At 38.3% G+C, this 26,096-nt stretch overlaps 2 protein-coding genes across 3 annotated transcripts in view; one reads left to right on the plus strand and one right to left on the minus strand.

Moving 5' to 3' along the window:
* Positions 1-1,052, minus strand: part of LOC127634602 (sodium channel protein type 4 subunit alpha-like) — a 192,123-nt gene extending 191,071 nt beyond the window's left edge. Inside the window, exon 1 of the mRNA XM_052114210.1 lies at positions 741-1,052. The gene's annotated coding sequence lies outside the window, so the exon portion shown is untranslated. The remainder of the gene's footprint in view (positions 1-740) is intronic.
* Positions 1,053-2,912: 1,860 nt separating this feature from the next.
* Positions 2,913-25,787, plus strand: LOC127634606 (WD repeat-containing protein 48-like). Of its 2 annotated transcripts, none has more exons than XM_052114215.1 (19): positions 2,913-2,996; positions 7,195-7,335; positions 13,202-13,280; positions 13,364-13,446; positions 13,577-13,706; positions 13,790-13,878; positions 17,744-17,845; positions 17,941-18,165; positions 18,376-18,450; positions 18,710-18,812; positions 18,915-19,012; positions 19,110-19,217; positions 21,464-21,560; positions 21,662-21,760; positions 22,079-22,184; positions 22,261-22,348; positions 22,505-22,581; positions 22,784-22,973; positions 25,407-25,787. In XM_052114215.1, the coding sequence occupies exons 1-19, from the start codon at positions 2,931-2,933 to the stop codon at positions 25,500-25,502; spliced, it is 2,052 nt and encodes a 683-aa protein (XP_051970175.1). In that variant the 5' UTR covers positions 2,913-2,930; the 3' UTR covers positions 25,503-25,787. The 2 variants fall into 2 exon arrangements, with proteins under 2 accessions (XP_051970175.1, XP_051970174.1); XM_052114214.1 differs by having other exon boundaries at positions 2,942-2,996; positions 13,205-13,280.
* The last annotated feature ends 309 nt before the right edge of the window (positions 25,788-26,096 follow it).

Below are 26,096 nucleotides of genomic sequence, written 5' to 3' on the forward strand. Positions count from 1 at the left end.
GTTTTTAAGCAACATTTGGTAAAAAAAATCAAAAAATAAATTGGGCCGAAAACTTGGCCCATCTGTTTTTATTGAGGACCACCTAAAAGTAATTTCCAGGCTGCGCCCTTGGTCTAAAGATAACTTATTTTTACTTTACCTCTGAAACAAGACCGCATCCAGTGTGAACGGATCCCGACAGCACGCAATAAACGCGCAAACACACTTACAGTGTTGTAAACGCATTCAGAATAACATAAATCTGAATTGATAAAAGGCACATGCATTTAATTGAAATGTAGGCCGATCCTGTGTTGCGAAGTTTCGCGTTGTTTACACTAGAGAACGCCAAAGCGGTTTCGCTCTTTATTACGTCATTTTGATCAACAGCGTCATAAAACGCCCATAAGAACGTTCATCTCTCCCCTGGATACTTTTGCAAACACAGAACTCATAAAAATAGAGAATTACAGCGAATTATTTTTATACAAATACAAGAAGCATGTCCGTTCAACTCTATTATTTTAAATGAGGCTAAATTAACTTTAAATAATTACTAATGATCCCCTTTAAATCCGAGCTATTGCGCGTTTCCTCTGTAAATATCATACGCAAAATCACTTTAATGAACAAATTGCCAAACTATAATTGGCATTAATTAATACTTTGCTCATTTAAATTTTGTGTAAATACATGCAGACTGTTCAGACATATGCATCATTATTCGCAAGGCTAAAGATGAAACTAATTGTGTTACTCACATGTGAAACTTCACTTATGAATATTTCAAGGTGTTCACACATTTCCTCTGATCAGCAGAAAGAGCCACAGTAAAGCCATGATGAAAATCCCCAGCAGTCCAAATAAACGCTGGAAAACAAGTTGCGCATTTACTGTTCCAAGTTCAGATTGAAGTGAATCCACATTAGACGCATTAGACAATAATCAGAATTAAATTCCCTCTTCGCATCACGCTGAATGCATGTGCTGTCGGTGTGCCATTTATCCTAGATTCCCACTGACAGACATCACAGAGACTCCAGCAGCACATAAGTTGCGTCTGTCATGTAAAGCAGAGCTCGTTCTCTTGTGCGGTTCGTGTGTAAATCAGTCTGAACTGATCTGAGTGCAGCTGTGAGACACTCACATGTTCCTCCTCCTCCACGAACACCATCTGCTCCAGCCGCTTTAAACACACTTTGTTTTGGACAAAAAGTGAACGAAGCTTTACGAACTACATTATGTTTGGTCATATGTGAACTGTGTTTTAGTTTATTTATTTATTTTATTTTAATGTGGGCTGAATGGAAGAACGGATGTTTTTGTTTCATCGCTTTTATAATGTATATTGTGTTCTTTAATGGCAGAATTTCGGTGTAAATATGACATTTGATGTGTCCATGGCTCTTTTTAATGTTAAAAATAGGTAGAATGAATTATAGCCTGCCCAATATATCACTTATATATAATTTATACAGCTTATGTGTGTGCGCGCGCCTGTGTGTACGTGTAATTTTATTAATATATATGTGTGTGTGTGTGTGTGTGTGTGTGTGTGTGTGTGTAGTATATATTTATGTGTGTGTGTGTGTGTAATTTTATTAATATATATATATATATGTATATATATATATATATATATATATATATATATATATATATATATATATATATATATATATATATATGTGTGTGTGTGTGTGTGTGTGCGCGCGTGTGTGTATGTGTAGTTTTATTAATATATATATATATGTGTGTGTGTGTGTGTGTGTGTGTGTGTGTGTGTGTGTGTGTGTGTGTGTGTGGTTTTTAATTACATGTATATTATATAATATATATATGTGCGTGTGTGTGTGTGTGTAGTTTTATTAATATATATATATGTGTGTGTGTGTGTGTGTGTGTGTGGTTTTTAATTACATGTATATTATATAATATATATATGTGCGTGTGTGTGTGTGTGTGTATTTTTAATTTTATATATATATATATATATATATATATATATATATATATATATATATATATATATATATATATATATATATATATATATATAGCCTATTATATATATTGATTTTTATAATTACTTAATATAAGTATAATTTAATATACTAAACTTGATATCTGTACAGTTTTAACTTAATATATAATTCACTCAATATTTTGGTATTTTATAAAATACAAGGAAAATTATCTTGTAGCTCCATCTGCTGTTTAGAGAGAACTCTTGCAGACGAGGCTACTCTAGTCTTTCAATATTAGGAAAACGTGTTTTTATTTATAAATAAATAAATAAAGAAGTTTCTTACATTTTCGGTGGTATTTAACATTTCATTAAATGTAAATGTATTATATTTATATTATAAAATTATATTTATGCTTATGAAAACATTTTGGAGTAGTAGCCTTAGGGGCCGTTCACATCGAATCTGTTATTGGGCTTAACAAACAAGACGCAGCGCAACGAATAGACCAGAACGCAAGTGTCTTGATGACGCGTTATAAAAGTTGAAGCTCTTTTTAACTTTGCTGGCAGACGCATCGAAATGGTCGAAGATGGACATCTGGGGCATGTTTTTATTTAATAAATAAATAAGTTGAAATACAGTGGGCGGCCCCTAACTGGTATTTTAATAAAAAAAAAAAAATATATAATAATTTTTGTACGGAAATCTTTTTATGACTTTCAGCTGCATCTTTCACTGGTGTAGCATGAAAAATCTACTTTTCAAAGACCGTTGATAACGGTCATGAAAACAGTATTTGTTAAATGCTCTGCTCTGAAGGCGCTTTTAAAAGTTATTTCAGTACAGTTTTATTATTTACATATAGGGGAATTAGCCTTTAAAGTCGTATTAATCAACTCAAATTGTATTATTATTATTATTATTATTATTATTTTATTATTACTATTATTTCGTATGCTCTTGCGTGACGGAAGTGACGTCATGGCGTCAACATACATGATGGCGACGCATCACAGGCAGAGTGCTGCGGGTCGCAGGAAAGTGCAGGTGAATATTGCACACCAGTATTAGATATTACTACTAATACTTCAGCTCGCTGTGTGAGGAGTGTTTTAAAATCGAATGTGAATGTTTGTGTGGCGAAGAGGGACGTGGAGGCCAGGTGCTGCAAACACACAGCAGAACATGCTTGAACACTATAATGTTGCACACTGCTCTGGGCCTAAATGTCCCGTTTTAAATAATTAAAATAGTTTTATAATTCACTGCACTAGTGTCAGTTCCATTGCCTCAATTGCATGTATTGTTTTGTGGTAAACATGTCATTTTAACATTAATAGCAGAGTTTTGTTTTACTCCGTTGTTATGCTGTTCTGATACTGAACAACCATTTGCACGTGCATGCCATGCATGTTTTGTACGTTAGTTTTGAAGATAACATTGCTTCTATTTATTGACTATGGCTGCGGAAGCTGTTTCTGGTAGATCCTGATGCATGCATACTTGAACATATGGACATATTAACTTAAAATCTAGACATAAATACTGAACAGATGCATGCATGAATACAGATGAAACTCGAAAAATTAGAATATCATGCAAAAGTTCATTAATTTCAGTAATTCAACTTAAAAGGTGAAACTAATATATTATATAGACTCATTACAAGCAAAGTAAGATATTTCAAGCCTTTATTTGATATAATTTTGATGATTATGGCTTACAGCTTATGAAAACCCCAAATTCAGAATCTCAGAAAATTAGAATATTGTGAAAAGGTTCAGTATTGTAGGCTCAAAGTGTCACACTCTAATCAGCTAAACACCTGCAAAGGGTTCCTGAGCCTTTAAATGGTCTCTCAGTCTGGTTCAGTTGAATTCCCAATCATGGGGAAGACTGCTGACCTGACAGTTGTGCAGAAAACCATCATTGACACCCTCCACAAGGAGGGAAAGCCTCAGAAGGTAATTGCAAAAGAAGTTGGATGTTCTCAAAGTGCTGTATCAAAGCACATTAATAGAAAGTGACGTGGAAGGGAAAAGTGTGGTAGAAAAGGTGCACAAGCAGCAGGGATGACCGTAGCCTGGAGAGGATTGTCAGGAAAAGGCCATTCAAATGTGTGGGGGAGCTTCACAAGGAGTGGACTGAGGCTGGAGTTACTGCATCAAGAGCCACCACACACAGACGGGTCCTGGACATGGGCTTCAAATGTCAAGCGTCTTACCTGGGCTAAAGAAAAAAGAACTGGTCTGTTGCTCAGTGGTCCAAAGTCCTCTTTTCTGATGAGAGCAAATTTTGCATCTCATTTGGAAACCAAGGTCCCAGAGTCTGGAGGAAGAATGGAGAGGCACACAATCCAAGATGCTTGAAGTCCAGTGTGAAGTTTCCACAGTCTGTGTTGGTTTGGGGAGCCATGTCATCGGCTGGTGTTGGTCCACTGTGCTTTATTAAGTCCAGAGTCAACGCAGCCGTCTACCGGGACATTTTAGAGCACTTCATGCTTCCTTCAGCAGACAAGCTTTATGGAGATGCTGACTTCATTTTCCAGCAGGACTTGGCACCTGCCCACACTGCCAAAAGTACCAAAACCTGGTTCACTGACCATGGTATTACTGTGCTTGATTGGCCAGCAAACTCGACTGACCTGAACCCCATAGAGAATCTATGGGGCATTGCTAAGAGAAAGATGAGAGACATGAGACCAAACAATGCAGAAGAGCTGAAGGCAGCTATTGAAGCATCTTGGTCTTCCATAACACCTCAGCAGTGCCACAGGCTGATAGCATCCATGCCATGCCGCATTGAGGCAGTAATTAATGCAAAAGGGGCCCAAACCAAGTACTGAGTACATATGCATGATTATACTTTTCAGAGGGCCGACATTTCTGTATTTAAAATCCTTTTTTTTTATTGATTTCATGTAATATTCTAATTTTCTGAGATTCTGAATTTGGGGTTTTCATAAACTTTAAGCCATAATCATCTAAATTATATCAAATAAAGGTTTGAAATATCTTACTTTGCTTGTAATGAGTCTATATAATATATTAGTTTCACCTTTTAAGTTGAATTAATGAAATTAATGAAGTTTTGCACGATATTCTAATTTTTCGAGTTTCACCTGTATATATGAGCACATGCAAACCAAATGCATACATGCATGCTTCACATATGGACATTAACAGGTTTCTAACATTTTAAACCAATGTCTGTGTAGAGAGAAATGGTGAGCAGGGCTGTCGCTGAAATTCATGGGGACTGGTGCAATTTTGTGTATACAGTGATGAGCCAAAACATTATGACCACTCACAGGTGTTGTGAATAACGTTGATCATCTCCTTACAAGGTCACATGTTGAATGCAGGAGTAAAGAGAAACTTTGACAAGTGGCAAATTGTTATGGCCAGACAACTGGCTCAGAGCATCTCTGAAACAGCAAGGCTTGTGGGCTGCTCCCAGTCAGACAGGGGTCATAACCCATGATGACCCCAGTCCACTGTCGAAAGTGCCTACAATGGGCACGCGAGCACTGGAACTGGAACTTGGAGCAGTAGAAGAAGGTCTTGTACGTGTGCGCCATTTACCTGGGGAAGTGGTAGCACTCTCCTCCAGGCACAATGATTAGGCTGTACCAGAGGGTAACGTAATGGACCCCTCTTATAAGGCCAAGGACAACTTTCCCTAATGATGGGTGTGAAATTGTGACATTGTCTCAATATCTTGTGTTTTTATGCCTTACAAACACAATCGTTTGATTTTATGAACATTTCATGTGTTGAACATTGTTGTTTAAATATGTCACCAAGGTAAACTTCTGTAGCTTTTAAAGTTTTGTAGAAATTGCAAGAAGTGTGGATATGATAGCTGTCATGCAGTTACCAAAAAGGTGTATACATTTGAACAGTTATTGCAGATCAAAAATAATAATTTTTTAGAAAACGTAACATTTCTATATATAAATAGTACAACTGTCAAAGTTAACACTTTAGCGCATTCTATTAATATAAACAAAGTAACACTTTTTTTTTACGCATTTACTAGTAAATGAATAAACCAGCATAAAAACTGGTTGAAGTAGGGCAGAACCATTGCAATGTGTCGCATGTGACTTGTGACAGAAATCAAGTTCTTTGCAGCTGTGTAATGAACAATGTAAATACTACATTGGTACGACAAGTCTTAACTCTCACCAAAATGCAGTGCGAGACATTAACTGACTCCAGCCAGGTCTCCTTGGCAACCAAATTGGCCGGTTGCTAGGGTGGGTAGTGTCACGTTGGGTTAACCCATCCTCGTGGTTGCTATAATGTGGTTCTCGCTCTCGGTGGGGCGAGTTGTGCATGGTTGCCATGGAGAATAGCATGAAGCCTCCACACACACTACGTCTCCGTGGTAACGTGCTCAACAAGCCACGTGATAAGATGCGCTGATTGACGTTTTCAGATGCGGAGGCAACTGAGATTCGTCCTCCACCACCCGGATTGAGGCGAGTCACTACGCCACCACGGGGACTTTGGGAATTGGGGAGAAAAGGGTAGAAAAAGTAATTTAATGTGCATTGCAGTGAACATGGGCTAGTTATTTCAATTAGCCTTGTCAAATTCCTACTTGGACATTAGTAAACGTTTAACCTTACTTGAATTGATGCTATTCGAATGCATTTCTATCTTTATACTGTGGAAGGCTTTGTTTGAAAAACATTAATAAAGTGTTATTGTTACATATTGTTTTGTTTTCTTTCCTAACAAGGCAATACGTGCATTTTGAAAGGAAAAGTATTTTTAGACAAAAATTTTAGCACTTTCAGAATCTGCGATTAATTGTGATTAACTATGAAATGTGTCCGATTAATCGCAATTTTAAAACCGCAATCATAAATGGATATATTTTTGGACACAAAAATATGTTTTGAGAAAATAAATGTATTATTTTTGTGCTGGGGGGCCAGTGAAAATATCATCTTAAGATTTTTAATATTAACTTATTATACTATAGCAACTTGTCCAGCCGGGTCATCAGAATAAAGTCCTTATTGTTTAACCCAGACCCGAATCTGTATTTAATTATGCTAAATTTCTACGCTGATCTCTGTGAATAGAAAGTAAATGTTTATCTTACTGTTTGCCTTCTTTTTTGTTGAGAGAATGAGAATGAAAATACCAGTGACAATACTTAAATTTAATAAAATAAAGTTAATTTGTTTTCAACATTTTCTCAAACTGATGCGAGCATGCGTATGTTGCAGGTGTCGTATGTGATCAGAGATGAGGTGGAGAAATATAATCGTAATGGAGTCAACGCACTACAGCTGGATCTAGCTCTTAACCGGCTCTTCACCGCCGGACGAGACTCGATCATCAGGATCTGGAGTGTTAACCAGCACAAGGTAACCAGTTGATCAGTAAACCACTAGAGCTGATGTCTGATCGGTTTGATTATTCATGTCTGAACGAGGGGCGGTGCAATGAGAAAGATAGCGTGGAGTGATACGAGAGACATGAAACTAGCACAAATATGTAAGAAATTTCTTCATATATGCAGATGAACCCTTTAAGCTCTGAAGGTGTTTTTAAAGATTTCCTGTTTCAGTGGCATACCCAAAATTAAAGACATAACTCAACACAATATACAAGGACGGTCAAGTGTTTGGTATCGTTGTAAAGGAAACTTTTCAAAAATGTTAATGATATATATTATGATACATTCTGAGACTTCCATCCTAAGAAACTGCTGAAAAATCAACCAAATAATTGAGCAATTAACTGCAATATTTTATTTGACATTATATATCTCTGGGTGTTAATAAGGTAGCTCTGAAAATCAAGTTATAACATTACAAATATAATTGATCATAGTGTCCAAAAACATCTCCAAACAAATAAAAGATAATAATTGTACATAAGAACTAATTACACATGCAAACAGAGTGCGAATTACCCCACCATAATTGGGGGGTACTGCTCCTTCACTTCTTCTATGACCATCATGGTCCACTACCATATCAATCCCCACCGTGATCGCCAAGTGCAACATGTGTTGTGCAACACACATACAAGGTCTAAACATGCGACAAACTGATAATCAGTAGGCTACAGAATATCTCATTGTTATTATATATCCAAAAGAGAACTGTTTTGATCAACTCCCAAAAGTTAGAAGTTAAGTGCACTGAAATACCATTCTAATTACTAGTAAAAGTAATACCTTTACAAGAAGCCTATTGCCTATTTCATGAAATATTGATTTGGTTTATTTTTAGATTTCATAAGACCTGGAGGTAAGACTCAACCCTCTCATATACTGTGTAAACAGAAACCAATTTTCCATTATAGTCTATGGTAGTCAGTGTCAAATCAACACAATTACTTGAAGATATGTGAAACCTGAGCAATCTTTAATGTGATTAAGGAGCATACTATGAAAAACCATACTACCACAGAAGAACTACATAGCGGTAACACACAAGAATTAAATTTGAAACGATAATACTAACCGTCAGTACATTTTATAGTGGTTTATAGTGAAACCGGTAATCGTCCCATCCCTACAGGTAAGTAGCCGGTAATTCAATGTATGAAGACGTGACATGAGCTATGAAAGAACAAAACACGTTAATAAATGAAGGTTGTAAAATAGGGCTGTCAAAATTGCTCAAAAATGACATTCGAATATTCCCTCTAAAAAAAACACATATATTCGAACTATTCGAATATCTGGTTGCGCATTTGGTCAATGACGCGCATTACGTCAATAACAGGACAAATTAATACAAAGAGACATAACTATTTGTATAGGTAGTTTATTTAAGTTTAAACATATTTGACAACGTATTACCTACACCAAAACAAGTAAATCAACTAATGGCCAAGACCTCACTCTCGCTCGCACGCGCAGGCACTCTTTCTCTCTCTCTCGCCCTCACGCTCTCTGCGCATAACGGTTTAAAAGAACAACAACAATAAACAAATGTTGAGTGCTGATCAAGAGTTTTGTGCAAGCAATATAAGGTCGCGACTCTTGTCCCAAATATAGCAAGCTTCATTCAGTGATTAAAACAAATTATTAACATTAATTGAAGTTTTACAGTATATAGAACCGACATTGAACGCTCCGAGCGAGCTGTGCTGTGGTAAACATGGAACTTTTCCTTGACATGAAACGGTAAATAATCAAACCAGTGGAAGCCTGCAGTGCATGAAACTGCTGTATCTAACCTACCTTATTCATGCAACATCTATTCAGTCAGTACAGTAGCCTTACATTTTAGTCATGTTTCTGTTTAACGTTAAATAAAATGAGGCACACAATTCGAGAAATGTGACAACAAAGACCCCTCAGGCAGCACGCCCACTCGCAAAGCAGACAGCCGCACATCTGCTACCGTGGGCGTTTTTTCCACATTCGAATATTAATTTTCACCTTCGAATTTCTGTTTTTTAAAACTATTCGAATATATATTCGAATTTAGAATATTCGTTGACAGCCCTATTGTAAAATCAACAAGCTAGATGTCAGCTAGCAACTTACATTTATCCATGCACGTCAGCAGCAAACCGTTCTCTATCTCCATTGCTTCTAGCCGCCACGGTGGTTAAAAATGGTACAGTCCACAATAGGGGTGTCTGAAATCGCTTTACATTAAAATGTTCCTACAGTGAAAATAGGAGTTGACTTGTATTGTAACCGTAAATATATTTTTTCACAATATCAGAAAAATTATCTGACCCCCCCAAAACTGAAATTTCTGTCCCTTTGGGGGGTACTGGATCTTCATTGGGGGGTATAGTACCCCCCAGTACCCCCTGTAATTCGAACTATGCATGCAAACACAACAATGACTAAAGGTTTGCATAGCATGCAGACATGATTTTAGTCATGAGATTTCACAGAATGAGTTTCATTCTGTGTCATTTGAGTCATCATTGAGTCTGTGTCGTGTATTTGGCGCCATCTCCTGGTGGTCATATGTAACATTGTGCTTCATGTGGATTATCTAATGATCTATACATCTGATTATCTTGTGTGTGGACTCGATTAAAAGATAATCACCTCATCTAAATAATATTTTATGTTCTGTTTATATTTCTTGAGGTTCCAAGTGTAAACAAGCATATAAGTAACACCAACATGTATGTCAAACACATGTTACTCGCTATATTTTTATCTGTGAGTAAAACAAATAGGCTGGTTGTATTTTACTCTTTAAGAGTTTTCCAACAACATATGACACATGAATATTTGATCAGTTTGATGTTTTTACTGATTGCAATAATATGTACAGTGCACAATAGCACTTCTGATTTATCTGCAGATTTTAACACCATGGAAATCTAGGCCCGCGGACGGGCCCTTAAATGTACAAAATAAAAGTATGCGATAAACAAAACAGCTGTGTGTTACATTGGTACACATGCCACATATCTTTGGAAAGCTACATTTCTTGATTTTCTATTGATATAAACCATTTTAAGATACAATCACAACAGCAGGTACAATCTATATCTTTGTCAGACCACCAACATATAAACAACCAATAACAAAATTTAGGCAACTCACCTATGATGCCTCATAGTTGTACACTGAGCCATAACTTCCCGACAAAAAGCGGTGTTGTTTCATTGTCAAATGTCCAAATGATCAAATCAAGTAAAATGTTTAGTCCAAATCACAGTATTACATCAATAAATATCCACAGACTCTTGTTGCATCATTTCAAAGCACCTGGCAGCTGTGCCTAATCTTTCACATATTACCGGTAATAACTTCAGTTCAGATGTAAACATTTCCTATATCCGGTATCAAAATGGAAGCACGCACTCTGGCCTTTCGATTGACACCTCATTTGACCCAATAGGAGTTTTTTATTAGATGACGGCTCTGTTATTCCTGTGCGCAAAGTTTCCTCGAGTTTACCCCCTGCTGTGCGCCTCCGTGCGTAAATGCATGCAGAGCTGCTTTGGAACTGTTTACACATTTGGCGATTTAAATATGGTGAAGCGGACCTGAAAAACAGGATTTTCACCCCAGGATGTGATATAAGAAGGCATTCATTGTCAAAATTCTGAGTTTGGAGATGAAATTTCTGAAAACAATACAGATGATTCAGAGGCAGATGGAGAGATGAGACACGGCTCTGGACAAGTAAGTGTTTTCTTGTGTTTATAACATATATTACTGTATATTCCGCATAAATAAGCTTTAGTTTGAATAATGAATACACATTTTGTAATTACCCTTTGTCCTGTGTTTCCTCAGTGAGTGTTTGAACCGTTTGTGCGTGTTTTTAGTTCATTGTTTGTTTCAGATCTATTGACATGCTATATAGATGTTTTGTATATTTACTGTAAAATATATATATATATATATATATATATAGTAAATAAATCAATAAATATAAGTTGAAAATAAGAATATATGTTGTGTTTGAGAGTCTATTTGTTACAATGCTGGGGAGGTGGGGAGGTGTAGGGCCATCTATTTGTTACAGTGCTGAATTCATGGGGAGGTGTAGGCCCATCTCTTTGTTCCATAGTACATTGGCAAAGTATACAGTATTTACAGTAAATATACATACAATAATAAATTTTTACACACTCGAAAAGAAAAACTAATATATATATATATATATATATATATATATATATATATATATATATATATATATATATATAGAATACAGAAAAGATGGAGAAGTTGTGTCTAGCTTTGTAAATTACATTTATTTATTATCCCCCACTCAGCAAGCGGCCACATAAAGTGGAGCAGCAGGACAGCACCTCATCAAGAGAGGAGGGCTTTCAGAGAGACCCTTGCTGAGGAGCATGGCAGAGTTGGGGTCTCAATCCACAGCCAGACCCGTATCTCCTGCTCCACGAAGAGCACATCACAGGCTGTTGCACATCACCAAATCTTGCACCGCTGGTGCGTCTGAAGTGCAGGCAGTGTCATGCAAAGACACCAGTGAAGTACTCTCCTGTGTTGTGCCTATGTGCTTTGTACACAAATGTGACTGCTACAATGACTGGCATGTTGCTAGAAACATGTACAATTTTATAATGGTTTGTAAATACTTTATGTAAAAATTAATGTAAATAGTTTGTTGTGTATTTTTTATATAAACAAATTGTCCACCATAGCACTAGTTTTGACTCTTTTATATGCACAACATTTAGTTTCAAGAAGGAAAAGGCACTCTAATGTGATTATGCATCAGTTACTCTGTGTCAGCAAAACTAATAGTGGATCTGGATATGGAATATGATAGCTCTAAGTGTCATCTTTCATTAGAGCCCACAATTATGACTGTACGTTGAAGCGTTCAAAAGTTGCAGCCTTTTTGTCCTAGGTTTCCAAAGTGACCTTTTGGAGTATCCAAAAGGCACTTTTATAAAACACCTGGGTGTACCCTTAGAAAAACATGTGTAAAATATTCATTTTTTTATGATATTGTTATAACATTTGAACCTGGACTAGGTAAGGATTCATGCTGTGATCCCATTGTGTTCTCAAGCTAATAGCTACAAGTTATAGTCATCTGCAGGCATCTGTATGCAAAAAAAAATTTCAGGCAGGAAAAAGAAAATTCTATTTCATTGTGTTCAAACTTCTATTACTCAAAATCAGTAGCACTTACAGTAATTCTGACTGCTGGAGAAAAAACTTCAGAGTGTCCCCTTTCAAATGTGACCAAAACCATGCATGTACTCCAAACGGTTCAAGAACAGCTTTAAATTTACTTTGGGTATGCCTTGATTAGGCGTTTTAGGCTAATTTTACAGGATTGGGAAGAGGTTAAAGCACTTGTTCAGTTTTGGTCATAATGTCTACATGCATTATAAAGTAGAGCTTCTAAACTTTTAAACGACACCGATTTTGTGTTGGTCAACACTGGAGTTTTTATCTCGCTGGCCCATCCGAGCTAAAAGGGTTAATGTCATGATACAAATTCTTTTTTTTTTTAATGCAATTCCATGATTGACCAATTCAGTAGAGCTGATAAAACATCCGTGCTCAATGAATCGTTACAATTATTATTATTATTGATAATAAAAATAAGCAATTATCCAAGCAAAGTAGTCCATTAGTCTTACTGTAGGCTATTATTTAGGCAACTGGTGTCATTTATATAGAATTCAGCTGATGTGTGGACACAGATTTGTGTATATTACTTTACAATGGCTTTGAACGGGTCATCCAATCAGATCATTTATGTCCAGATCTATCAACATTGTATATTGAAACATGTTTTGCAGCAGGATCCATACATTGCATCAATGGAACATCACACAGACTGGGTCAATGACATCGTCCTCTGCTGTAACGGAAAAACATGTGAGTGATTGACATGTACAGTCTGATGATGTCATGCGTGTATCCAGCAGATATACAGATATGCATGCGTGTTGTTTCAACAGTGATATCAGCGTCATCTGACACCACAGTGAAGGTTTGGAACGCACACAAGGGCTTCTGTATGTCAACACTGCGAACACACAAGGTACTTTCATCAAGTTACTGTGTTTAGAAAAGTAACCGCACACCTCTCCTCAAAAAGACTTATCATTCATGTTTGTAGCTCACCTTTCAATTTCCTTCTGTTGATATGTGATTTGTTTATATATATGTAGGACTATGTAAAAGCATTAGCGTATGCTAAAGACAAAGAGCTGGTGGCTTCAGCGGGCCTCGACAGACAGATCTTCCTGTGGGACGTGAACACACTGACAGCACTGACTGCTTCTAATAACACTGTCACTAGTGAGTTACTCTTATTAAACTGTGTCACCTAAATAAAGTTTGAACGTGTGTAAGTAAACGGGGTGTTCTTTTGTGTCGTGCAGCATCTTCTCTCAGTGGGAACAAAGATTCAATCTACAGTTTGGCCATGAATCAGATGGGGACAGTCATAGTGTCTGGATCCACCGAAAAGGTCTGAATCGCATTTGAACACATTTTAGTTGCGTAATGTGATGCATCCCCGCACAACTCACCACACGCCCCACCGAGAGCGAGAACCACATTATAGCTACCACGAGGAGGTTACCCCATGTGACTCTACCCTCCCTAGCAACCGAGCCAATTTGGTTACCCCATGTGACTCTACCCTCCCTAGCAACCGAGCCAATTTGGTTGCTTACGAAGCCTGGCTGGAGTCACTCAGCACGCGCTGGATTCAAACTCACGACTCCAGGTGTGATAGTCAGCGTCAATACTCACTGAGATACCCAGACCTCCCCTTCAATATTGATTCTTAAAAGTCATGGATCGATCTTTTACTCCTTTTACACCCCATGCGACTAAAATGTATATATTTGGCAACTGGCTGGTAAATGTTTAAGACAGTGTTGGAGGATTCAGCAGCGAGATCCTTTTACTGCGTGTTGAGAGTAAAGGCCTGTTCACACTAAATCCGTGACAGTTTTGCAAGTCTAGCGTCTGACGGAAGGTCCGTTCACACAAGTCCAAAAAAAAGTGGATCTAAAAACTATTTCACTCCTGTGCAGTAGGGGGCGCTGTTGCTGTGCAGTTATTCCTATTATACTTCGTCATAATTGTTTCATTATGTTCTTCCATGCTGTTGATGCATTTTGAGTTTTTATGCGAGTGAGATGAGAGCGCTGTTTCGTATTTATTTGCACATGTATTTTGCTACTCCGAACTCAGCTTCCCTTTTTATAATCCCTGGATATTATAACACAAGGTGGAGTGAGGTATAGTATAGTATAAAATATGATGCATATATTATAAATTATATAAAAGAAAACACTGGCTCACGGTCTTTATTTAAATTATTGCAATACTTTCTTATATTGTGCTTACAATAAAAATAGAAGTGTGGTTTTGCAGTTCATTTGTCTAAAACATTGCATGTAATTCATCTTTATATTGCATATTTTACTACGAGCTTAGTGCAAACGAACTTGCCGAACATCGCTGCTGTTTTTAATCCATGAGTATATACAGGGACTTTGGTAAACATATTGAATAATGCACATTAAGACCATTAGCAGACTTTAAAACCGAACGGGTTTATGTTTATAGTACAAAGTGTTCATGAAATGCAATTATTTATTTTTAAGTATATCATTTTCTGGGTGAGTATTAGCTGCACGTCCAATGCCGGTGTTTTCCAGTTGATTAGCGCCACCAACGCACTGGATTGAGCAGCTGCAGCGACACTGAAGCTCTTTTCTCATTGGTTTTCAGCGCAAAACATTTGGATTGTCGGCGAACGATTTGTTGGACCTAATGTGAATAGTGCCATAGGAATCCATTGTTACCTTTCAAAAGCTCAACAGGAACGAACAATCGCACCGAAATACAGGTTTGTTGTGAACAGGCCTTAAAAGTTGTTCCGTGTAATGTGTGTTCAAAAACGAAATACACGCAACCAATTTGTCATTGAAAAATATCTCTTTTAATACTCGTTCTGTCCTCTATAGTCAGCTGTTGATCAAAAACATAAAAAAAAAATAAACATTTAAATGTAATCAGGCATAGCACGGATGAGATAAACCCATTTGCGTTCTCTCTCGTTAACTCTTTCCCCGCCAGCGTTTTTAAAAAAAAACGCTAAATTTTCGTCAGCGTTTTTGACGATTTTCGCTAAATTTTAATGGCCCGCAGAATATTTTCTTCCATGAATATATGAAGATGCTATATATCACAATAAAGATCTGAGCCTCTGCTTTTAGGCAAAAAAAACGAATTTATTTTATCTTCATTTGTTCTTTTTTTATTGCGACTTGAACAGAGGTCGGTTTTGTCAAAAAACAACATTTCAGATAAAAAGGCATGTTTATGTCTGATATTTTGAGCTTCTCATACTCCACTTCTTCATGTTTGAGACGATCGCAGTCTGTTTCTTTGATCAAAGAGTTGCGTACTCTTTCAAAACATGCGGAGGGGTCTTCCTTACTGTATAACACCTAAAACACGGAAACCCGGAAAATTCCGTGTTTGGCGGGGAAGCGTTTTTTCATAAAACACGGAAAATTCCGTTTTTGGCGGGGAAAGAGTTAACATGCGCCAATTTAAAGACGCTTTTTACAGAAATGACGAATTTCCTTAAAGAGACAGTATTGTTTTTTTAGAACGTGTTCAACAAATCAATGTAAACACCTGTAAATAGTACTAATTATGCAATTAAACAATAAAAATGTAAATAAAATATATGCAATATAATATCTATTGACTAAATACATTGAGCTGTTCATTTTAAAAAGCAAAAATATGAAAAATGAATAAAATACAAAATTAATATATTCATATTGTAGATGGTTAGAAGTTGTCCTTTATAATTAACAGCATTAGCTGGGAGAGAATGTATCCCATAATGAGCAAAAGAGACATTATAACTGAAAAACTCCTCGTCTTAGGTCAGTTCGGATCACTACTTTATTTTAAGAATGTGAAATATCAGAATAACAGTAGAGAGAATTATTTATTTCAGTTTTTGTTTCTTTCATCACATTCCCAGTGGGTCAGAAGTTTACATACACTTTGTTAGTATTTGGTGGCATTGCCTTTAAATTGTTTAACTTGGGTCAAGCGTTTTGGGGATCCTTCCAGAAGCTTCTCACAATCAGTTGCTGGAATTTTGTCCCATTCCTCCAGACAGAACTGGTGTAACTGAGTCAGGTTTGTTGGCCTCATCGCTCACACGCTTTTTCCGTTCTGCCCACAAATGTTCAATCGGACTGAGGTCAGGACTTTGTGATGCTGCTCCAATACCTTGACTTTGTTGTTCTTAAGACATTTTGCCACAACTGTGGAGGTGTGCTTGGGGTCATTGACCATTTGGAAGACCCATTTGTGTCCGAGCTTTAACTTCCTGGCTGATGTCTTGAGATGTTGCTTCAATATATCCACATAACTTTCCTTCCTCATGATGCCATCTGTTTTGTGAAGTGCACCAGTCCCTCCTGCAGCAAACACCCTCACAACATGATGCTGACACCCTCATGCTTCACGGTTGGGATGGAGTTCTTCGGTTTGCAAGACTCGCCCTTTTTCCTCCAAACATAACGATGGTCATTATGGCCAAACAGTTCAATTTTCGTTTCATCACATCAGAGGGCTTTTCTCTAAAAGTAAGATCTCTGTCCCCATGTGCACTTGCAAACTGTAGTCTGGCTTTTTTATGGTGGTTTTGGAGCAGCGGCTTCTTCCTTGCTGAGCAGCCTTTCAGGTGATGTCCATATAGGACTCGTTTTGCTGTGGATCTAGATACTCGTCTACCTGTTTCCTCCAGCATCTTCACAAGCTCCTTTGCTGTTGTTCTGGGATTGATTTGCACTTTTCACACAAACTACGTTCATCTCTAGGAGACGAATGTGTCTCCTTCCTGAGCGGTATGACGGCTGTGTGGTCACATGGTGTTTATACTTGCGTACTATTGTTTGTACAGATGAACGTGGTGCCTTCAGGCATTTGGAAATTGCTCCCAATGATGAACCAGAATAGTTTTTTTTGTCTTGGCTGATTTTGTTTGATTTTCCCATGATGTCAAGCAAAGAGGCACTGAGTTTGAAAGTAGGCCTTAAAATACATCCACAGGTACACATCCAATTAACTCCAATTAGCAAATTAGCCTATCAGAAGCTAAATTTGGCTTGAAGGAATTTTCCAAGCTGCTTAAAGGGGCGGTTAACTTGGTGTATTTGAACTTCTGACCCGCTGGAATTGTGATATAGTCAAATAAAGTGGAACAATCTGTCACTAGGCAGATTGTCTATTTGTGTTTATCAGTCAATATTATGTGGTGTTTTATTGTATTGTTTTCCTTGCATCAGGTTCTGAGAGTGTGGGACCCGCGCACCTGTGCTAAACTGATGAAACTGAAGGGACACACAGACAACGTCAAATCACTGCTGTTGAACAGAGATGGTACTCAGGTGAGATACACCTGTGTGCTGTACGTCAAACTGTAGATCTAGAACGGGAATCCAAACTCCAGCCCTTTAATATGTCATTGTTTTTGTTGGTTCAGTGTCTTTCGGGAAGTTCAGACGGCACGATTCGGCTCTGGTCTCTGGGTCAGCAGAGGTGCATCGCAACGTACCGCTTTCACGACGAGGGCGTGTGGGCGCTGCAGGTGAACGAGGCCTTCACGCACGTGTACTCCGGAGGTCGCGACCGTAAGATATACTGCACAGACCTGCGCAATCCAGACTCCCGTGTGCTCATCTGCGAGGAGAAAGCGCCCGTGTTAAAGGTGAACGTTTGTTTATAACCTCATCTATGATACCTTGAAATGCCCGTAGGCAGCCTACTGTGTATGGGAATGGAGCCTTTAGACCGTAAACCAAAAGTCTGGTTTATGCCACATTCACGAACAAAAATACCCCGTGACCGCTGTGTCGTGGAGTGTGACCGGGAGATGGTGTAGGGTGTAAGTTATGTTGTGTGTTTGGGTCTCTTTCAGATGGAGCTGGACAGGTCAGCTGACCCGCATTTGGCCATCTGGGTCTCCACCACCAAGTCCGCCGTTAATAAATGGGTAAGCACAGCTGGTGTCCGGAGTGATGCGAGCGCAAACGTCACCTGCCGCAGCTGTTGTGACGTACCGCGCAGATCTGTGCAGCTGAGCAGTCTACAGAATGTTTACTTAAAAGGGTCCTTAATTAAGTGACCTCCTTTGGCTAAAGTGTTTTTATTGTTGCAGGAAAGTGAGTAGACACGGTATATTTGAATATTTCTTCTGTGATATTATATGAAGTGTTATTCTGTTGTCATAAAGTTTCTTTGTTCCTCCACAGTCTCTGAAGGGCATTCATAATTTCCGAGCATCTGGCGACTATGACAACGACTGCAGTGCACCAGTGACGCCCCTATGCACGCAGCCCGAGCAGGTTATCAAAGGTACGACAGTCTGCTGTCTTAGTGTGCTGCCTGCATTCTGTGCTCATCATCTAAATTCACTTGTTCATGTGTTGGCATTTCATATCTTCTCTTGACCTCCAGGTGGTGCCAGCATTATTCAGTGCCACATCCTGAACGACAAGAGACACATTCTGACCAAAGACACCAACAACAACGTGGCGTACTGGGATGTGCTCAAGGTAGCCTTTTAGATTAACGTTTACATTCATGTTCCTCCACACATTAATGTTTTGATCACTGGTTGTCATGTCACTAGTTTGTAGTCTCTTTTAACAGGCGTGTAAAGTTGAAGACTTAGGCAGGATGGAGTTCGATGAAGAGATCAAGAAGAGGTTTAAGATGGTTTATGTGCCGAACTGGTTTTCAGTGGATCTGAAGACGGGGGTATGTTACAACAGAAAATAGTTAACTGTATTTCACTTTCAACAATTTGCTGTAGTTATCAGTGCATTTTCAGTATTTGTCAGATTTGTTAGGATTGTTTTGGTCTTCTATTGACAGTTTTGGGCTTTGACAGTTTTGGGCTTTGATTGACAGTTTTGGTCTTTGATTGACAGTTTGAGCTTCTATTGACAGTTTTGGGCTTTGATTGACAGTTTTGGTCTTTGATTGACAGTTTGAGCTTCTATTGACAGTTTTGGGCTTTGATTGACAGTTTTGGGCTTTGATTGACAGTTTGAGCTTCTTTTGACAGTTTTGGTTTTGATTGACAGTTTTGGTCTTTGATTGACAGTTTTGGTTTTGATTGAGAGTTTTGGGCTTTGATTTAACAGTTTGAGCTTTTATTGACAGTTTTGGGTTTTGATTGACAGTTTTGGGTTTTGACAGTTTTGGGCTTTGATTGACAGTTTGAGCTTCTATTGACAGTTTTGGGCTTTGATTGACAGTTTGAGCTTCTATTGACAGTTTTGGGCTTTGATTGACAGTTTTGGTCTTTGATTGACAGTTTGAGCTTCTATTGACAGTTTTGGGCTTTGATTGACAGTTTTGGGCTTTGATTGACAGTTTGAGCTTCTTTTGACAGTTTTGGTTTTGATTGACAGTTTTGGTCTTTGATTGACAGTTTTGGTTTTGATTGACAGTTTTGGTCTTTGAAAGTTCGAGCTTCTATTGACAGTTTTGGTCTTTGACAGTTTTGGGCTTTGACAGTTTTGGGCTTTGATTGACAGTTTGAGCTTCTATTGACAGTTTTGGGCTTTGATTGACAGTTTGAGCTTCTATTGACAGTTGTGGGCTTTGATTGACAGTTTTGGTCTTTGATTGACCGCTTGAGCTTCTTTTGACAGTTTTGGTTTTGATTGACAGTTTTGGTCTTTGATTGACAGTTTTGGTTTTGATTGAGAGTTTTGGGCTTTGATTGACAGTTTTGGTCTTTGATTGACAGTTTGAGCTTCTATTGACAGTTTTGGGCTTTGATTGACAGTTTTGGTCTTTGATTGACACTTTGAGCTTCTTTTGACAGTTTTGGTTTTGATTGACAGTTTTGGTCTTTGATTGACAGTTTTGGTTTTGATTGAGAGTTTTGGGCTTTGATTGACAGTTTTGGTCTTTGATTGACAGTTTGAGCTTCTATTGACAGTTTTGGGCTTTGATTGACAGTTTTGGTCTTTGATTGACAGTTTGAGCTTCTATTGACAGTTTTGGGCTTTGATTGACAGTCTTGAGTCTTCTGATTGACAGTTTGGCTTTGATTGACAGTTTGGCTTTGATTGACAGTTTTGGTCTTTGATTGACAGTTTGAGCTTCTATTGACAGTTTTGGGCTTTGATTGACAGTTTTGGTCTTTGATTGACAGTTTGAGCTTCTATTGACAGTTTTGGGCTTTGATTGACAGTTTTGGTCTTTGATTGACACTTTGAGCTTCTTTTGACAGTTTTGGTTTTGATTGACAGTTTTGGTCTTTGATTGACAGTTTTGGTTTTGATTGAGAGTTTTGGGCTTTGATTTAACAGTTTGAGCTTCTATTGACAGTTTTGGGCTTTGATTGACAGTTTTGGTCTTTGATTGACAGTTTTGGTTTTGATTGAGAGTTTTGGGCTTTGATTGACAGTTTTGGTCTTTGATTGACAGTTTGAGCTTCTATTGACAGTTTTGGGCTTTGATTGACAGTTTTGGTCTTTGATTGACAGTTTGAGCTTCTATTGACAGTTTTGGGCTTTGATTGACAGTTTGAGCTTCTATTGACAGTTTTGGGCTTTGATTGACAGTTTTGGTCTTTGACACTTTGAGCTTCTTTTGACAGTTTTGGTTTTGATTGACAGTTTTGGTCTTTGATTGACAGTTTTGGTTTTGATTGAGAGTTTTGGGCTTTGATTTAACAGTTTGAGCTTTTATTGACAGTTTTGGGTCTTTGATTGACAGTTTTGGTTTTGATTGAGAGTTTTGGGCTTTGATTTAACAGTTTGAGCTTTTATTGACAGTTTTGGGTTTTGATTGACAGTTTTGGTCTTTGAAAGTTCGAGCTTCTATTGACAGTTTTGGTCTTTGACAGTTTTGGGCTTTGATTGACAGACTTGGTCTTTGATTTAACAGTTTGAGCTTTTATTGACAGTTTTGGGTTTTGATTGACAGTTTTGGGCTTTGATTGACAGTTTGACCTCTGATTGACAGTTTTGGGTTTCGATTGACAGATGTTGACCATCACATTGGACGAGAGCGATTGTTTTGCTGCCTGGGTTTCTGCTAAAGATGCTGGATTCACCAGTCCTGATGGATCAGATCCTAAACGTGAGAGCAACTCGTTCATTAAACCCCACAGAGACGTCTGTTTATAATGAAAATAGACCTTAAATACAAATGATTGTATTATTGTTTGTATTATGTTGCAGTAAATCTGGGCGGGCTATTACTTCAGGCTCTGTTGGAGTTCTGGCCACGCACACACATAAACCCGATGGACGAGGAGACCGAACTCAATCATGCCAGTGGTAATAATCATGAACTCTGACCTCTGACAATCTTATATTTACATTTATGCATTTGGCAGACGCTTTTATCCAAAGCGACTTACAGTGCAATTATTACAGGGACAATCCCCCCGGAGCAACCTGGAGTTAAGTGTCTTACTCAAGGACACAATGGTGGTGGCCGTGGGGTTAGAACCTGCAACCTTCTGATTAACAGCCCTGTGCTTTAGCCACTACGCCACCACCACTCCCACAAAATACTCCCACCACCCTTACAAAATAAAAAGATAAGCTTTTCTTTGTAGTCATGTTGGCATATTTTTGTGTTTGCTTTCTTAGTGAACGGTGAACACGAGAGTCGGATACAGAAAGGAAACGGTTATTTCCAGGTGCCGCCACACACTCCAGTGATTTTCGGTGAGGCGGGAGGAAGGACGTTATTCAGGTGTGTGTTTAACCATTTAATTATGCCGCTGTTGTTCAGTAATGAGGTGACATCATCATCGTGTGTGTTTGTGCAGGTTGTTGTGTCGAGATTCCGGTGGAGAGACGGAGTCCATGTTACTCAATGAGACCGTCCCTCAGTGGGTCATCGACATCACAGTCGACGTAAGTGTCCGACACACACTCTGGATTTCCAGTTTGCAGTTAAATAAAATCCCTTGATAATGCTCTGAACTTAAGGAGTCTTCGTGACTGCATTAGGTGTTTTATGATCTTATTTACTGTTACATAGAGTGACTTTATACTTTCTGTCTCTTACAGAAAAACATGCCCAAATTCAATAAAATCCCATTCTACCTCCAGCCCCACTCGTCCTCTGGAGCGAAGACATTAAAGAAGTACGAGTCTGTTTGTCAGGGTTTATGTCTGATGAAATTCATTAGTCAAAAAATAAATAAAACTGTGTGTGCGTGGAGTTGTATCCAACCTTTCAACTCATGTCATGACTATCCAAATGACAGTCTAGCGAGTGTGTGTGTGTGTGTGTGTGTGTGTGTGTGTGTGTGTGTGTGTGTGTGTGTGTGTGTGTTTGTGGTATAGGGATCGGTTGTCAGCAAGTGACATGTTACAGGTGAGAAAGGTGATGGAACACGTTTATGAAAAGATTATCAACCTGGACAGCGAGTCTCAGACGGGCAGTTCGGCTGCAGAGAAGCCCAGCGAACAGAAAGAAGAGGAGGACATTGCAGTACTAGCTGAGGAGAAGATCGAACTGCTCTGTCAAGACCAGGTACTGACCTGTTCACATGGGGAGAAGGATGACGCGCATTAGTGGAGTAATAGCTTAAAATGACCTTAGAATCATCCACCAAGTTCTACAGATGAACCTGATATGGTAGCAACATTGGACAAATAAATATGCGTTGTCCTTAATTGAAAAAATGTAAATTAATGATAGAAACTAATAAAAATAATGACATTATTATATATTTTATATTATTTTGCACTGATATGCACTTTGGAGAGTATAGCATTGTTTTGACTTGATGCAAGAGTCATGAGATTTCACAGAATGAGTTTCATTCTGTGTCATTTTAGTCATCATTGAGTCTGTTTCATGTATTTGGCGCCATCTCCTGGTGGCCATATGTAACATTGTGCTTTATGTGGATTATCTAATGATCTGTACATCTGATTATCTTGTGTGTGGACTCGTTTGAAAGATAATCACCTCCTCTAAATAATGATACGTTATTATTTATATTCTGTTTATGTTTCTTGAAGTTACAAGTGAAAATGCGGCATATAAGCAACATCAACATAATTGTCAAAGACATATATTTAGCTATTGCTCGCTATATTGCTATCTGTGAGTAAAACAAATAATCTGGTTGCATTTTGCTCTTTAAGAGCTTTCCAACGACATATGACACATGAATATTTGATCAGTTTGATGATTTTACTGATTCCAATAATTTGTACAGTGCAACTATCAAAACAGGACACTTCTGATTTGTCTGCGGATTTCAAAGCGCTTGTACAATTTTGGTCACAAATGTCTCATGCATTGTAAAGTAGAGCTTATAAGCTTTAAAACAATACCCATTTTGTGTTGGTCAAGACCAATTCATATTTTGACAAGTGTTTCTTGCAGCGGGACCATCCGAGCTTAAAGGGTTAAATATCTAAACACAGAAACACAGAAAAGGTCCTAAATGTCATTCTCGGAAGTAATTTGCCGATGGAAAGACAAAAGAGACCGCTATTGCGTTGAAGATGCATCTAATAATAAATAGTAATAAATACTACTATATATATATATATATATATATATATATATATATTGTTCATATATTGTTTCATGTAAATAAATGCAATTAAATATTATTGGTCCATGAACTCATTTTAACTACATTATTTTACCTTGCATTAATTGCTGTTTGGTCCACATTATGATCCTTTTGGAGTGGTGGTGTAGTGGTATAAGCACATAACTGGTAATCTTGTAATCAGAAGGTTGCTGGTTCAAGCCCCACAGCCACCACCATTGTGTCCTTGAGTAAGGCACTTAACTCCAGGTTGCTCCGGGGGGATTGTCCCTGTAATAAGTGCACTGTAAGTCCCTTTGGATAAAAGCATCTGCCAAATGCATAAATGTAAATGTAATCACCCTTTATACAGTTCAATTAAACATGTTGACCTCACTATTACTATGACTACAATTACATAAATGTTAATTAAAGTCTTAAACTTCATTCCTTTAAACCTGCAGATACCCCGAATACAAGGGTTCCCACGCATCCTGGAAAACCTGTAATATTGCAGTGCGTTTTCCAGTCAGGAAAAGGTCATGGAAAATATTAAAAATAAATACATTTACATGAGTATGTGAAACAGCATCATTGGTTTAGCGTCATAAACTCTCTGTTCATCTGCTGTTATCTCTTCTTTGTTCAGACGAAGTAGTTTAAGTATCAATATAATGCCAAATAAGATATGTTATTTTATAATTTTTTTGCATTTAATGGTTGTAGCGTCAACTACAAAAACATTTGAGTTGTAAACTACGGTCGGAACGCTGCTAAATAAAGTGGAAACTGGTCATCACTGTCTGTGAAATGGTCAATTAAACCACAAAATGCTGCGATTTAATGAAATAAATAATTAATCTGCGTGTGCTGCACACTTCAAAGTGAATGTGTGAAACCTGCCGCTCGTGCACTGAAAACGCGAGTCGTGAGTTTGAATCCAGGGCGTGCTGAGTGACTCCAGTCAGGTCTCCTAAGCCACCAAATTGACCCGGTTGCTAGGGAGGGTAGAGTCACATGGGGTAACCTCCTCGTGGTCACTATAATGTGGTTCTCACTCTCGGTGGGGCGTGTGGTGAGTTGTGTGTGGATGCTGCGGAGAATAGCGTGAAGCCGCGGAGGCAACTGAGATTCGTCCTCCGCGACCCGGATTGAGGCGAGTCACTATGCCACCATGAGGACGTTGAGCGCATTTGGAATCGGGCGTTCAAAATTGGAGAGAAAATGTTTTTCACTACTGTTCAGTATATTGCCTGTTCTTTTATAAAGACTGCCATCGTCATGACATTAATTTCATTTTCCTGTTGACTTGGTACCAAAGTATTAGTATTAAACATCACAGATGTTCTGATTGTCTGTAATTGTTGCTTCATTCAGAAAATGATTCTGACATTGTTTCTCGTTTCTTTTGTAAGGTTCTGGATCCCAACATGGACCTGCGAACAGTGAAGCATTTCATCTGGAAGAGCGGCGGCGATCTGACGCTTCACTACCGGCAGAAATCCACGTGAGGCCGTAGAAATCTCTCCCGGCAGATCCGTTCTGAACACTTCACATTCAAAGCACACGCTCGCCTGCACTTCCTGGTTCCGTCTGAGCTCTAGGTCATCATTCTCACATGGGTCGCTCGGGTCACGCATGTTTATCTGGGAAGGACAAACATTCATGAATGGCAATTTGCAGAAAAGTGTGATAGTGTATGGAACATCAGTGCGTTTATCTGTTCGATTTTAATTTCATTTCCCTCGCCGTGGATGCCATATTGGATGTATCCGACATTTGCTCTTTTGTTTACCCCCTCCTCCTCTTCACATTTAACATTCCAGTGACATTTAAATCCATCTTGCAGCATGTCAGGAAAATAACGACAAGGCAGAGGATTGTGTCTTGAACTGGTCCGAAACAATCCAGCTGCTGTCATTAATGTCCGTTTAGAAACATTTAAGACGACTGAACGTCTCATTAAACTCCCCAGCGTGCTTCAAGAACACCGTTTCCCATGATGCATTGCTCACTAACATGCTGTGATCATCAGTGCAGCTGTTATGTACATATATTGTAATTATTTTGTAGTCAATATGAGTTTGCGATCAGGAGGTTTTAAT

The sequence above is a fragment of the Xyrauchen texanus genome, chromosome 41 (genome assembly GCF_025860055.1).
Source record: "Xyrauchen texanus isolate HMW12.3.18 chromosome 41, RBS_HiC_50CHRs, whole genome shotgun sequence".
Lineage (NCBI taxonomy): Eukaryota > Metazoa > Chordata > Actinopteri > Cypriniformes > Catostomidae > Xyrauchen > Xyrauchen texanus.

Coding starts and splice junctions, on each gene's coding strand:
- LOC127634606 (XM_052114215.1), top strand. CDS start 2,931: ATGGCGTCAACATACATGATGGCGACGCATCACAGGCAGAGTGCTGCG. Junction 13,707..13,789: donor TTCTAATAACACTGTCACTA/GTGAGTTACTCT, acceptor TGTGTCGTGCAG/CATCTTCTCTCAGTGGGAAC. Junction 17,846..17,940: donor TGAACAGAGATGGTACTCAG/GTGAGATACACC, acceptor TTGTTGGTTCAG/TGTCTTTCGGGAAGTTCAGA.